Genomic DNA, 13,789 nt, shown 5'->3' with positions numbered 1-13,789 from the left:
GTGTCACATCCGCAGACCTTGTGAACACTTCCTGGAATGCTGAGTCCACTGCTTCCTTGCACTGCCTGTTCTGATGTTTGGTCTCCTTTTCAATGAAAAAAATTTCCTAATATCCAGTCTAAACTTCCTCTTTCACAACTTGAAGCCATTTCCTCTCATCCTGTCTTTGTTACCTGGGAGAAGAGGCCAGGCCTCACCTGGCTACAGCCTCCTGTCAGACAGTTGTAGAGAGTGACAAGGGTCCCCTGGATTCTCTGCTCCAGGCTGAGCACCCCCAGCTCCCCCAGCTGCTCCTCACCAGACTTGTGCTCCAGACCCTTCCCCAGCTCTGTTGTTCTCTGGACCCACTCCAGCCCCTCAATGTCCTCCTTGTAGTGAAAGGCCCAAAACTGAGCTCAGGATTTGAGGTGTGACCTCAGCAGTACTGAGTACAGGGGGACAGTCCCTGCCCTGGTCCTGCTGGCCACATTAATTTTAATAATGTGTCAAGTTGCCAAGATGCCATTTGCCTTCTTGCCCACCTGGGCAGATGCTGGCTCCTGTTCAGCCACTGTTGACCCACAGCTCCAGGTCCTTTTCTGCCAGGCAGTTTTCCAGCCCCTCTGCCCAGCCTGGAGCACGGCATGGAGCAGTTGTGACCCAAGGGCAGAACCTGGCCCTTTGCCTTTTGGAACCTCACACTATTGGCCTCAGTCCATTGAGCCAGCCTTTCTAGATTCCTCTGCAGAGCCCTCATGCTTCATACCATGACATGAGGTGTTGTTTTGCTGTTCTGCTCTTTTCTAAACGTTTCCTTTATATTATGGTTGATTTTTCAGACTCCTGATTACTATTAAACTTATGTTTTCAGGTAGGTATTTAGAAATACAGACAGATCTTTCTTTTACTCTAAAGTCAATTTAGAGCCCATCATTTTATCAGTAATATTTTTTTCTTCAATCCACTGTTGCCAATTTTCTTAGTGCTGGATGGAAGATTTTATTGAAGCTCTTTGAATCCAGAAATACAATACCTGCTTCTGCATGTCAGAGACAGTTCAAAATAGATGGAAAAATTCACAAGCAGCTTTAGCTGCAGGTTCTTCTCACTTAGTCTTTGACATTTTACCTAGTACATACAGGTTGGTTTTTCTTTTCCTTTTATCCATGTATTTTCCAACTTGAAATTACTTATCTGTTTTTTAATGCTTCTGAGATATTTCTATAGTTTTAAAGTTTATACCACTGTCTCATGTTTTTAATTTCTTGCAAAGCTTAGCAATCTATGGACATCTGCTTAATAGTCAGATGTTTCCACTTTGCACTGTGTCTGGCTGCAATGGAGTTAATTTCTTCATAGCAGCTCATATGATGCAGTGGTTTATATTTTTGACCAAAATAATGTTTTGGCTATTGCTAAAATAAGCTAAGCATGAAAATATTGAAAATTTATATATATATATATGTGGTTATTCTGGGTGATATTCTCTATTCAAAGAAATCTAATATATGTTTTGAGCTGGAGCTCAAATATTCATAGAGGTTTCCAAGTAATAAAATGTTCTGCTGTCTTTTATAGGTCGACAAGAAAAGTGCTGAAATCCCTAACATGACTGGCCTTTAAAATAAATACATCACTAGAAAACTCTGGTTGAAGCTAGGCTTGAAAATTCACTGAAACTGAACATGTATTGGTCAGAGGAATAGCTGGTAGATGCAGTGGGCCTCTGCTGTTCCTTGCTTCTGTAATTAGTGATCTGCACTGGTCTCTGAGATCAGTGACTCACTGGTAGTTCTCCTGCTCTTTCCAGAGTCACCAGGCCCTGTTGGTTACTGACACCCTCTGTGCATCTCATTTGATCCTTTAAAACATAATGATTGCCTTCACCTTGTGGGCCCATTCACTAAAACAAACAAAAGAAAAAAAAGTGTCTTTGTTTTCCAATCTGGAGCGTTGACCCTGCCTGGACTCCGGGGTGCCCAGGAAGCAGCTCCTCAGCTGGACGGGAAAGAGAAAATACAACAAAAGGATTGTGGGGAGAGATCACTCAGCAGTTACCATCACAGGAAAAACAGACAAAATCTGGCCAAATTAACTTATTTCCAATCAAATGAGAGCAGGATAATGGGGAATAAGCCCAAATCTTCATAAGAGAAGCCAAACTGTATCCCCCCTGCTGCCAAAACATGGCCACACAAAGCCAGTATGCACAGGATTAAAAATGTACACTGTATTTCCAATTTCCCTATGTACCTGCTTAGTAAATAAATTTTTTCAGAGAGGGCTTATTTGCCAAGCAAGTTGCTGTTTTGCAAGCCGAACTGTGTGTACACCTGTTTCTGTTTCTTTTTGGTTAAACAAAGTTAACAGTTCTGGCTAATGATTTGGGTCTGGCTGGCAAGATACAAGAGAGGACATTTAATGACCGGGGAGTGGTATTTGGGTGGAAGACAGATTACAGTCCCTTCTCTGGAGTGAACCATTCAATCCTCTTGAAGTGGGAGCCTACATATATCTTAAAGATGTCACTTTTGGCCTTAATTTAAAATGGTTTTGCCATCAGCTGGATTCTAATTTAAATTAATTCTTCCTGTAAGTAGAATGTCATTCTCTGCAGGAGAAACAATTGCCTGTGTTAATTTCAAATGGCCAGTTCACTTTCTTTTTTCCAAGCTGCTCTCCTGCTTCTATAAAATACCACTTCTTAGAGGCTGAAAAATAGTAATTTGAATGAAGACTAACATGCCAGTTAAGGCTGTGTAGCTATGCCTGCGAAATGTCGTACATCCAATTACAGATGCTGAGAGCAGTCCCTTCAGTTAATGACTCCAGCAGAATCCTGGGACAGATGAAGGATGCAGTTCAGTAGGACTCTGGAAGCCCTGATTAATTCAGAGCTGGCAGTAGTTCTGCTGATTAGCAGCCCTGACCAGTCCTGGATTGTGTTTGAGGCAGCTCAGCGTTGTGTTCCTTGCACAAACACGAGTGTGTTTGAAACGCCTGGCGCTGGGGAGGGGAGAGCGTTCTGTCTGTCTGTCTGTTGGATCCAGGTGCCAGCTGACAAAGTGCTGAGCTGGCTGCTCAGCAGGGGAGGTGCAGAGTGAGACAGCTGGTCTAAACAAACCTATTCAGGAGCAAGCAGAGGCTTTTAATGCCTGGAGAAACTCAGCTTAGCTATTCAAGTGGCATATACTCCATTTTCTCATAAATCATCTTTAAATCATCCAAGGGTGTTCCTTTATAACCCATGGTAGTTATTTTACGGCAGAACTCTCTTAGTTGAGATGGACAAAGCATTTATTTGGCACTCTAATCTGTGATCCTAACAGTGAAGGAATTTTTTTCCTGGAAGGCAGCTAAATACTGATGTGATGGCCACATACTGTAGAAAGGCTGTTTGAGCCCTGTGGCTCAAAGTTAAAGGTCTTTTTCATTAAAATATACTTTTGTGTCCCTTTCAATCCTTTCCTAAAGCATACCTTCCACTTCAGGTTTTTTTTTTTTTTCTGTACAGAGAGTTCAGAAACAAAGCAGCTGTCATTGAGAGTTAAGGTGTTTGTTCATTTGGTGATTTGATAGGGAGTGTTGGTTTGAAGCATTTTTAAGTCTCAGGTTACACACAGACAACAAAATAGTTCTCTTTGTAGCAAAAAGTTTTGTAAATGTGTATACCCCAGCTCCTTATCAACAGATTGTTTCTGGAAGTCTGTTTCTCTCAGACAGGGGTAGAATGGTGCTACTGCCATCAACAGGCATTAAATTAGTGAATAAATTTTAATGTTTAAGTTTCCGAACTGTAGTAAGAGGATTTTTTTTTTTTTTTTTTTAATAACAGGTATCATGTGAGGGGGAGAATGTTCTTACAGATCCTCAGCACTAATAGCAGATGTATGATCAGGAAATCAGTGGAGTTTTCTCTCTGCTGTTTCTCACCAATCTGTGTGTGGGCTTTTTTATGTTAATGGCACTCAGTAGCTTCCTCACACCTTTGCTCATACTGAAGGTAATCCTCCTGTTAGGGGATGGGTGTTTTCAGCTCATATTGAGGAAGTTGAGATATTTTTTGTCACATAGGCAGTTCAGATTGAGTTCTTTGTTTGAAGTACTTACCAGCTTTGGGTTTTGTAGGAAAATTTTTTTGTATGGCCGTAATTTTTAGTGCTTAGCCTACATGCACTAATATTCTATGTGTATGAAACAGCTATATTTTAACAAAGAAGTATTTTTATATTGAAATGCTGTATGCTTTTTAAAGTCTTTTAAAATAGTACTTGTGGTCTGTTTTGAAATCAGGGAGACAGTCAGCAATGTCTATTGTAATACATCTCTTCACCTTGACCCTTAGTTGAACTGAAAGAACTGCCAAACTGATCTGCCTGAAAGAGGAAAGTCAGGAAAGAAAAACAATGTGAAACATTTGTTGGCTACTGTGGTCATAGTTGTTCACTAACATGGATCATGAACAAACTCAAATCTGTGCTTCTCCTTTTTTTAGTAGAATTCCAATACTCAAAAGTTAATAGAGTTGCATATTAACTTGAAAAGGTAATAAATGGTTTCGTTATTTGTCTTTAGCCACTTCATCATTAAACTGATTAATGGTTAGAATCTTTCTAATGGTTAGAAAGGAGAGTTTTAGGAGTGAGGTGCTTGGATTCTATTCATGTAACTGCTAGGAATTACATGATCCTAGCAAAGTGGACAAAATTCCATTCCCCTCATCGGAGCTTTCATTCCAATATATGGTTCTAGAATTCTTTTAGCTAAAGCATGTTTTGTCCATAGGCATATAAAATCTTTTGGGGCTTTTTTCTAATGCTTTTCAGTTTTGCTTACTGTCCACTGAACAAAAGCAGAGTAATTAATTAATTAATTAAGCCAGTATGTGAAGTACCCTTGGGGAAACAATTCAATGAGCAGATTACATTCTCAGGCACATGGTGTGGCTCTTGGGACAGTCCTGTGCAGGGCCAGGAGTTGGACTTCATGATCCTTGTGGATCCCTTCCAACTCAGTTTATTCTGTGATTCTGTGGATTCAGATTCTTTATGAGAAGACTTTCTTGTGTTGGTAGCCTGGTCCTGCTGAGAATTTTGTGATGATTTTATTCTTGTTAATAAACTAACAGAAGCTGTTTAATGGACAAAATGTGAAAATATGTGTTTGTTTCATAGAATCACTGAGGTTGGGAAGGAACTGTAAGACAGAGTCTGACTGTTTCCTTACACCCCTGCTCAGCACACCAAAAGAAACCACTGAACAAGCAGGTTCTGTTTGAAGGGGATTTTTCTTTATCTTCAAATATCCCTTTCAAGTATTACAGAAAAATATCAGTGTTAGAACTGTGTGCTTTTAGTATAAATGAATAATTTACAACTATATTAAGGAGTTAAATGGGGACACTATGAAACTTTTTATACCTATAAAGCAGCAATATTTTCCAAAATCATAGAAGTCCACAGAGAAGAACCTATTTGAGAAAAGGCATAGATCAAGGAATTTTTGTAATGAAATTGGAAAAATCATTAGTAGGTGTTGAAAAGCTGGGGGCTCTCCAGGCAGAGGAGCTGGAAGCTGGGCAGAATCATGGCTGGCTGTGTTTGAATTCAGTTTGCCTTGTGGTTGTTCCTCATTCTGGAGACTCTAAATATGAATTTCAGGCTTACAGTTTACTGCCAGTTGTCAGCATGCAGATTTCTGTCTCAGGATGCCTGAGAAAGCTAAACTTCTTCCTGCATATATTGTTTCCTTCTGGTTCTTTGTCTAGTAAAGATATTGTGGTTTATGCAGGTTTTGTGATCAGCCTTACCCATGCTGCTTTAGCATCTGCTGGTGTCCTTCATTTTTGTAGGGAAAAGCCAGGACAGTTTAAACCTTTGTTCCTTTACAGTCAGAGACAGTCTTTGTTTCAATCTCAGCTGACTATTTACAAAATATTTCTGGAATTAAAACAGCTGCTTCCATGTTGTATATCTTTTCACTCCTGCTGTTTGCATGACAGAAACAAGTCTGGACACACTACAGCTTTTCTCTTACTGTTTTTTTATTTATATTTTGTTTTCCTGTCTCATTATTGCAGCTACAGCATATTTTATATATACATGGAATTACTCACTCTGGAGATTGAATCAACTGATGTAGATTGAGAGAGAAAAAAAAAAGAAAAACTCACTGGTTTTATTTACTATTTCCTTCCATTAGTTTCTTCTTTCCTTGTTCATGGCCTCTGGAACATTTGCATAATGCCTTAATTTGCCAACTTAGTTTTTTCTTGTCTGCATCTTCTACCACTTCATCTAATATACGAAATTTTATTTGCATAAACTTAAGAGTTCTCTGTTTTTTATCTATGTTGCTAATTATTTAATCTATAAAGACACTGTTGGTTTTTGGAGTTTTTTAAACTTTTATTTTTATTATTTATAATTTCAGTAAAGGAATTCCTCATTTGTTTTAAAAAAGAAATCAGCTGATTACTGGCTATTCATTGTTATCTCAGAAGAGTGTTTTGTATACAGCTGTTGCGTGGTTCTCTAGTTAACAAGTTGAAAACTTATCCTATTTAAGAGGTTGAAGATATTCTGACCAGCAAAAGGGAATGATTTGGAAGTGCAGGCCTTCAAAAGGAGGAGTTACATGTCAGGGTTATGTTGAACCAAAGAACTGTTTTGACCCCCAATTATTTTTTAATCCATACTAAAAAAGAAAATTATGTTTCTGACTGTTGATTTACAATAACAGAAGTGGAAGAAGGTCTAATCCAAAGAGATAGTCAAAAGACTTGCTCTTAAATAAGATGGATAATGAAGCCTATACTAGAAAAAATAATCTTAAGATTGTCAGAACAATTAAATATGGAAAAGAGAAAAATAAATTGTTCATTAATTGCAAAATCATGAGAACTTCGACAAAGTTTGTAGCATTTTCACAGAAATCTACAATAATGTGAATGAATTTAGAGACACATGTTTCTGAGAGTTCATTTTTTAAATTTTGATTTTTTTTCTCTCTTATTTTCTTTGTTTCTATAAGTATCATACTAGTTTTATTAAATAGAGGGGAGAAAAGTTCCCCTTTGGGGATCATTCGGCATATCTTGTTTTGATAATATCTTTCTTTCTACTGTAGCATGAATTTTCACCCCATTTGTTCTGTCAGTGTTAGAAACTGTGTTACCTGTATTGCTTTTGTACATAGTTACCTTCTTTTTGATGTTTGCTCTTTAGGTAATGATTCTGACGTTGACCTTGACAGGAAGGAAGATGAGCGAGAAAAAACTCCCAAGAGGCCCAGAGCTCAGAAAACAGAGAAAACAGCATCAACTAAGGAGACTGAGCAGGTTTCAGGAGCTAAAAATCCTATTATAAGTGTGGTTTTGACAGCCCATGAAACTATTCCAGGTAATCAAAATCACCAATTCTATAATTTATTTTTCTTTTTTTTTAATTATGCCAACACTGTATAAAACCTTCACTGGTCTAAAACAAAATTGCTTAGAATATTTAGTGTATGAAAAATATTTAGCATTATTTGATTATCATGATACAGAGTCTCCACACCTGGCAGCTACATAATTGTAGACCTTCAGTCACATTTCTGCATAGGTACAAGAAATGCTGGACCTGGCTGCAGTTAACCTCAGTTACTGCATTAACATCAGTTATGTTTAGTCTGTGAATAGTTTTAAAGAAAGTGCTAAAACACTGACCAAAGAACAGAAAAGTGCATATATATTTGAAAATCAAGTTCTACATAATGATTAGAGGATTCAAACAATTTGATTAAACCTAGATTTGCATTTGACTGTTGATATAAACCATTAACTGGTTATAAACCATTAACCATTCTGACTGACTGTCAGATCCCTTTTTTGTAGTTTTGCGCCTTATTTTCATCTTTGTAGTTTTATTCTTCTCCTTTTCATTATTGCTAACATTTCTGAGTATTTGTTTTGCTTACAACTATCAGAACAACTTTAAGGTCTTCATTTTGTTGTTGTGGGTTGGAAGCTAGCAGGATTCTGTGTTGTTAGTATCTTTTGATATTGATACCTGTGATATGCTGGTTCAGGGACTCAGAGAGGTGTGAGTAAATTAACACCTTCAGGTGTTAATTTATGGATATAGGCAAACCTCCCTTCCTCAGGGATTTTGGAAAGAGCCATAACTGGAGATTCCTCTCTCCTGGTGCTATATTTTATGCACTTTGTAGGAGTTTTTATCTTAGACCTTTACATTTCTGGCAAGGACTAGAAGAATTTCCAAGAGGGGAAGGAAAGACATGGTGGATAATGCAATCAAAGATCCGTTTCCTCACAGAACTGGCCTAAAAAGGCAAATGAAATAATAGTAAATATAGATAATGAAGCAAATGTATGAAGCATGTGATGCAGGAGAGGAATGTAAATCTTGTGGATGTTGTTGCTTTAATTACTATCTAGTAAAATTTTTGTTTGGAAAACCAAAATTTTGGGCTTTGTTGCATATATGCTTTTTGAGATACTCAAAATAGTGAAATAACTAAAACTTTGGAGGAACTTGGGCATAGTACATCAAACATTCAGAAGGCTATAATGAACCAAAGGGATTTATGGTCAAGTATGAATCTGCAGCAGTTTTTTAAGGTCCTCTCATCTATTTGACTGACAATTAATAATCTTATTACATTCAAGTTCCCAACTAAATTATGTGTAATAAAAAAGTCAGAACTCTTCAAAAAGTTATGGATTGTCACCCAATTTTTCAGAATTTGGAAATTCTAGAAGATAGAATATAAGTGATTAGATTCAAAAGAAAAATATTTAATGCAATTATCATATAATTTATTTTTCATTGATTTTCCTTCTATTTTTTTTTCATTCATTTCTACAATCTAACCATTTCTAAATGTCACTAGCAGATCTTAGACAGTTCCCCTTGCTCAGTAATACCTAAATGTCTGGAGTTTTTAATAAAGATCTTTCACAGTCTTTTCCAGATTCAATTTTCTGGAAATTTATCTTGTGCTGAAGAGATGAGTTACTGCTGTAGACTGCTGTTGAAGAATATAAATAGATAAAATAGTTCTCCCTTCTCTTCTGCTTTCTTTGTACTATACCATGTATAATATTAAGTTGAAAATAAAGTTTAAAGTTCCTTAAGCACTATCTAAACAAAGTCCTTTCTCTGCAGGCATTAACAATCTCTACCCACCTGTTACCTAGTTTTGAGGGTGCATGGAAATATCCCATTCTTGTGTCCATTACAGTAAAATTCTATTGGAAGATTTCAGATGACAATTAGAAGAATAGAGAAGGCCTTAAGAATTAGCTGTATTTTATTCCCAGTACTAAGGAACTATTTAGACTGTATTTTTCCCCTCTTAAAAAAAAGATTCTTTTAGAAGTATTGCATTGGCACTTTGATGTAGCTTTGCTAAACACTAATGAGGTTTGGGACGATGCTTTGTATCATTTAGATTATGACTAAATGAGTGTTTTCAAAATCCCTTTGAACAAACAGAATCAATCAGTTTTTAATTTCCCAGAGAGGACATTTGGGCAACTTTGATTTTCCCTGGTGTTCCTCTTCTGTAATGTTTTCTTGGGAGGCATATGAAAGGTAATAGATTTACAGCTATAGTAATCTGAAAGCTGGCATTAACCCACAGAGTAAATACAGTTGGAATAAAAGTTGTAGTTTCTTTTATTAATGCAGGCCTTGAAGTTCCTTGAATAGGAGAAGTGAGCCTGGGCAAAGCTCCTGCAGGAGCACAGGGTCCTGCCCCTGGACATGGAGGGATAGGATAAGGGGAAATAGCTTCAAACTGAAAGAGAAAAAGGGTAGATTTAAATTGGGTTGTAGGAAGAATTTCTTCACTGTGAGGTTGGTGAGGCATGGAAAAGTTTGCTCAGAGTATTTGTATATGTATATGGCTGCCCAGAGTATTTATATATATACATGGCTGTCCCATCCCTGGAAGTGTTCAAGGCCAGGTTGGATGGGGCTTTGAGCAGTCTGGTCTACTGGAAAGTGGCTCTGCTCACAGCAGACAGGTTGGAATTAGTTGACCTTTGAGGTTCCTTCCCCCAAACCACTCCATGGTTTTATAACTGGAGGGATGTGGAGACTTTCAAAAGAAGAAGTGCTGAGTTCCTGAGCACACCGAGGCATCAGATCAAATAAAGGACAGTTTTTTGTAAGCATCAATTAAGAGAGTGAACAACTACAATTATATGCACTTCTGAAAATTGTTTTCAATGGCAGACTCTTTTTTTTTTAAGTCTTTCTTTAAGAACAAGTGAATAAATTTGAATAAATTTGTCCAACTATTCCATCTTCTTGGTTTTTAATGTCTTTTGTTTCCCATGTTTGAGTTCTGTAAATTATCAAGGTGTCAAAAACCAATTTATTATTCATGCTCAGTTAGTTTGATTCAGGAGAGATGTGAACATTTAAATTACTGTTTTATGTAAATTCTGTAATATTTTAAAGACTCAGCTTGTTACTAGGAGATTAGTTTTAAGTTCCTGTGAACATGGTCACTGGTAGATTATTTTTTTGTTTGTTTGTTTTCAAGAAATACAAAAATAGCATGAAGTATTCAGTTTCTTGAGAAGAATTATTTTTTGTTTTCCAAAGGCGTTGGATTTTTTTCAACTGCAAGTTCTTAATAAAACAGTGTGAAGGCTTTTCTCTCCCTGATTTCCATTGCCCATAAAAGTCCACCTGAGTTCTCGTGCTAGTGTGTGAGAAGATTCTATCTGTAATCTATGAACATTTAGTTCCTTCTTCCATCAAAATTTTTGGGCTGTGGGGAAGAAGTGGAAGAATATAATTTTACTTACTATTTTGGGACTGACTTAGTTTAACTGATGGCAGTCTTTTTAACTGATAACAGTCTTTTTAAAGATTATTTCTGTTCTATAGCTCATGGAATGATGTTAGTGGGTTTATGAGACATCTGAATAGATTTAATTTCTGACAAAATGAGCCTCCTGGGGAAAGGAGGCGGATTGGGACTGCCCCTTTTCAAAGAATCTTGGTCAGTAAATATAGGCTGATGTCACAAGCAAGTGCTGTTCTCCAACCCCAGATTTCTGTCCTTCAGATCATTGTGCCTGTTGATGTACTTCTGTAGGGGAACACACTAGAAAATTAGTAATGTATTTGCAGAAGGAGAGATATAATGTAGATTTTAGGTAGATCCCCTCTCTAACCCTCTTCATGAACTCCTGTGCTGGTACTTTTCAGGGATCACCAACATGTGGTTTAATGGAGGGCCAGAGAAAAGATGCTATCCTTATGCTGACTTAAAGCAAACATTGAATTAGGCAAGGTTAGGAAAATGAAACCTTTCCCCTCTGAATGTGAGCAGCTGTTCATGTTGTTGTGGGTTTACAGATTGATTTAGCTCAGCCAATCTAGCTCTGGTGAAAGGGGGAATCTTCATCCTCCCATACATGGGTCTGCCTTTCTATTTTTGTCTGAATTAAAATGGGTTCAATCTCAGGGTGACCTAACCTACACAAATGTTAAATGGTCCTTTTGCTTTTTGTTTTAGCTTTGTGTTAAGAGTTAGAGATAGCTTTGCATGGAGAGCTTTGGCATTATGGGTAGGGTTGGCTTCTGATGACTTTGAGAACTGTCTTCCTATGGATCACACACATTTGGAGCATATTTCACAGGATATTGTGGAAGCTGGAAAAACACATTCCTTCAAAAAGAGATTGAAAGAAACAAATATTCACTTCATATCCATAGCACATTGTTTTAACTGTACAGATCAGAGTTATGGTCTGTACAGTTAAAATCTTTTATATATACCTACATTATGAAGATTTTTTTTTATACTTCAGATAACCTCCTTTTTTAAAACAAAAAAAGTTGGTCTAAAGGCAGCATGCAGCATCTCTATATGAAAGAAAAAAGACCCTTATTGTGTAAAAAGTTCTGGTTTCTGACAGTTGTTGAGCTGGTGTTTGCATTAGGTTATCATATTTAATATGTATCAATTAATTTGTCTAAATCCCATCTTGTATGCATTTGTATTTTCAGTCTCTGTGACATTATGCAGTAATTGTTCCATAACTTAATTAAATGTGGGGTGAAAGTGCATATTCCATTAGTTTAAGTTTGCATTGAACATTTTTTTGTGGGTTGCAAGATAATGATTATTCACACTTTTTTTCCCACAGTATTGCTAATTACAAAGTTTTTTCTGATATTTCACTTTCAGTTACCTCTTTTCCAAGCTGAAGGTCTCTGAATTCTGTATCCCTTTCCCAAACAAAACACTTCTGATTTTGTCTTTGTTACTGTTTTCTGAAGTTCTTCTTTATCCTTTTTTTGTGATCTGTACTTGAAGCTTTAGGACTTTTGCAGAATTTAGTTGAATTAATAGGAATTAGGTTGATGTTCTTTCCTGGTGTATTTCTGATCCATTCCTAATACTTCCATTACCTTTTAGAGTGTTGATAAATATTGGAGAACTCTGTAGTGAAGGACAGGCTGTTTTTCTAAGGGACAGACTGTAAGACACTGGAGGCCATCCCTGAGTTTGAAGAGATGAGGCTCACTGGGTAATGCTTATCTGTAGAAGCTGCTGCCAGAATGCCATGAAGAACTCAAATCTTATTCTTCTGAAGGCAGATTTACTTAGGTGATATTGACTGAAAAGAGGAAAGCAAAAGGCATAAATAAAGTCTAGTAAACTAAAGTCGACTCTGCCTTTAAAATACAGATATGATAGTGCTGGAGGAAGGATTTTTGTGAAAGAAATGATCAGTACAGTAAACTTCTTTTTTTTTATCCTGATATTTATATGCTTTGACTTCTTGAAATGATTGCCTAGGGAAGCCGTAAAACCTTTATCTTCCTTATTGGCATTTGATGTTTTTAATGAAAAAAAAGACCTTGTATGTGTTTGCCTTGCTCTTAGGCATTTCCCTAACCTGAATACTGAGGGCATTTTTTTAGGATTTGGGACATGTGGGGACTTGGTTGGGTAGAGCTTAGAAACTAATTTTCTCGCTTCCTGGGCATTAGTTTGTGATCTAGTGGTGATTGCTGTGGCTGCTGGTCTGTTGGCACCCTCAGTCAGCATCCCAAGTGGATGGAGGCATCTAATGTTTCTTAATGCTTCCCTGTCTTCTAAGGGTGGGAATTAGCAACCTCCCACTAGGGGACATGATTGCCTTTTGTGAGCAGGTACTTCATCAGCATGACTGAAAATCTGAATCTCCCTCTTCAAGTTTTTAAAGACATTTGTCTTTCTGTGAAATGCATAGGTAATGTAGAGGCAGTAACATGAGGATAACCTTGGAGCATTCTGCTCACTAAAAGTATGCAAAATACTGGTGAGTTAGTATTTATCTAGAGTGTATATTCAGTTCACCCAATTTAGGTGATTAAATTTTTATAGTGGTAGTATGAAAGTCTATTAAACACTTTGGCAGTCCTTTTAGAAAATGCTCAAACATCCTGAAATGCAGAAGGGCACAGAGGAGAGTTAGTGTGGAGCATTTAATGAGAATCTTTGTCTCACAGTCAAGAAATGGGAGGCCTAGAAGAGCCAATCATGCATATAAAGCAGTTCAAGACCTATTTTATTTTAACTGAGCCACTCTAAATATAGAATTTGCTTCTATTTTAAATATTGAATTATCAGAACACTTTTCTGTGTCTGATGTCTATTCTCTTACCTTTGTACTGAACCCACAGACTGAGCCATGGCTCCTGTGCTGTAATGACAAGATCCCATCTCACTGGGACAGTGCAGTTTGGGAGATGCAATCCTGTGGACAACCTGACATTTTTGGGAAAGGGAGGAA

At 37.2% G+C, this 13,789-nt stretch overlaps 1 protein-coding gene across 3 annotated transcripts in view; it reads left to right on the top strand.

Moving 5' to 3' along the window:
• The window catches only part of ZFAT (zinc finger and AT-hook domain containing), a 77,737-nt gene that overhangs the window by 18,254 nt on the left and 45,694 nt on the right, over positions 1–13,789 (top strand). For all 3 annotated transcript variants that reach the window (XM_059867445.1, XM_059867454.1, XM_059867462.1), the window contains exon 4: positions 7,206–7,379. In XM_059867445.1, the coding sequence (XP_059723428.1) occupies positions 7,206–7,379 (174 nt within the window). The remainder of the gene's footprint in view (positions 1–7,205; positions 7,380–13,789) is intronic.

This window comes from Haemorhous mexicanus, chromosome 1 (assembly GCF_027477595.1).
Source record: "Haemorhous mexicanus isolate bHaeMex1 chromosome 1, bHaeMex1.pri, whole genome shotgun sequence".
In the NCBI taxonomy this organism is placed as follows: Eukaryota; Metazoa; Chordata; class Aves; order Passeriformes; family Fringillidae; genus Haemorhous; species Haemorhous mexicanus.
Note: the sequence above shows the minus strand (reverse complement) of the source record. Positions and strands in the feature narration are given on the sequence as shown.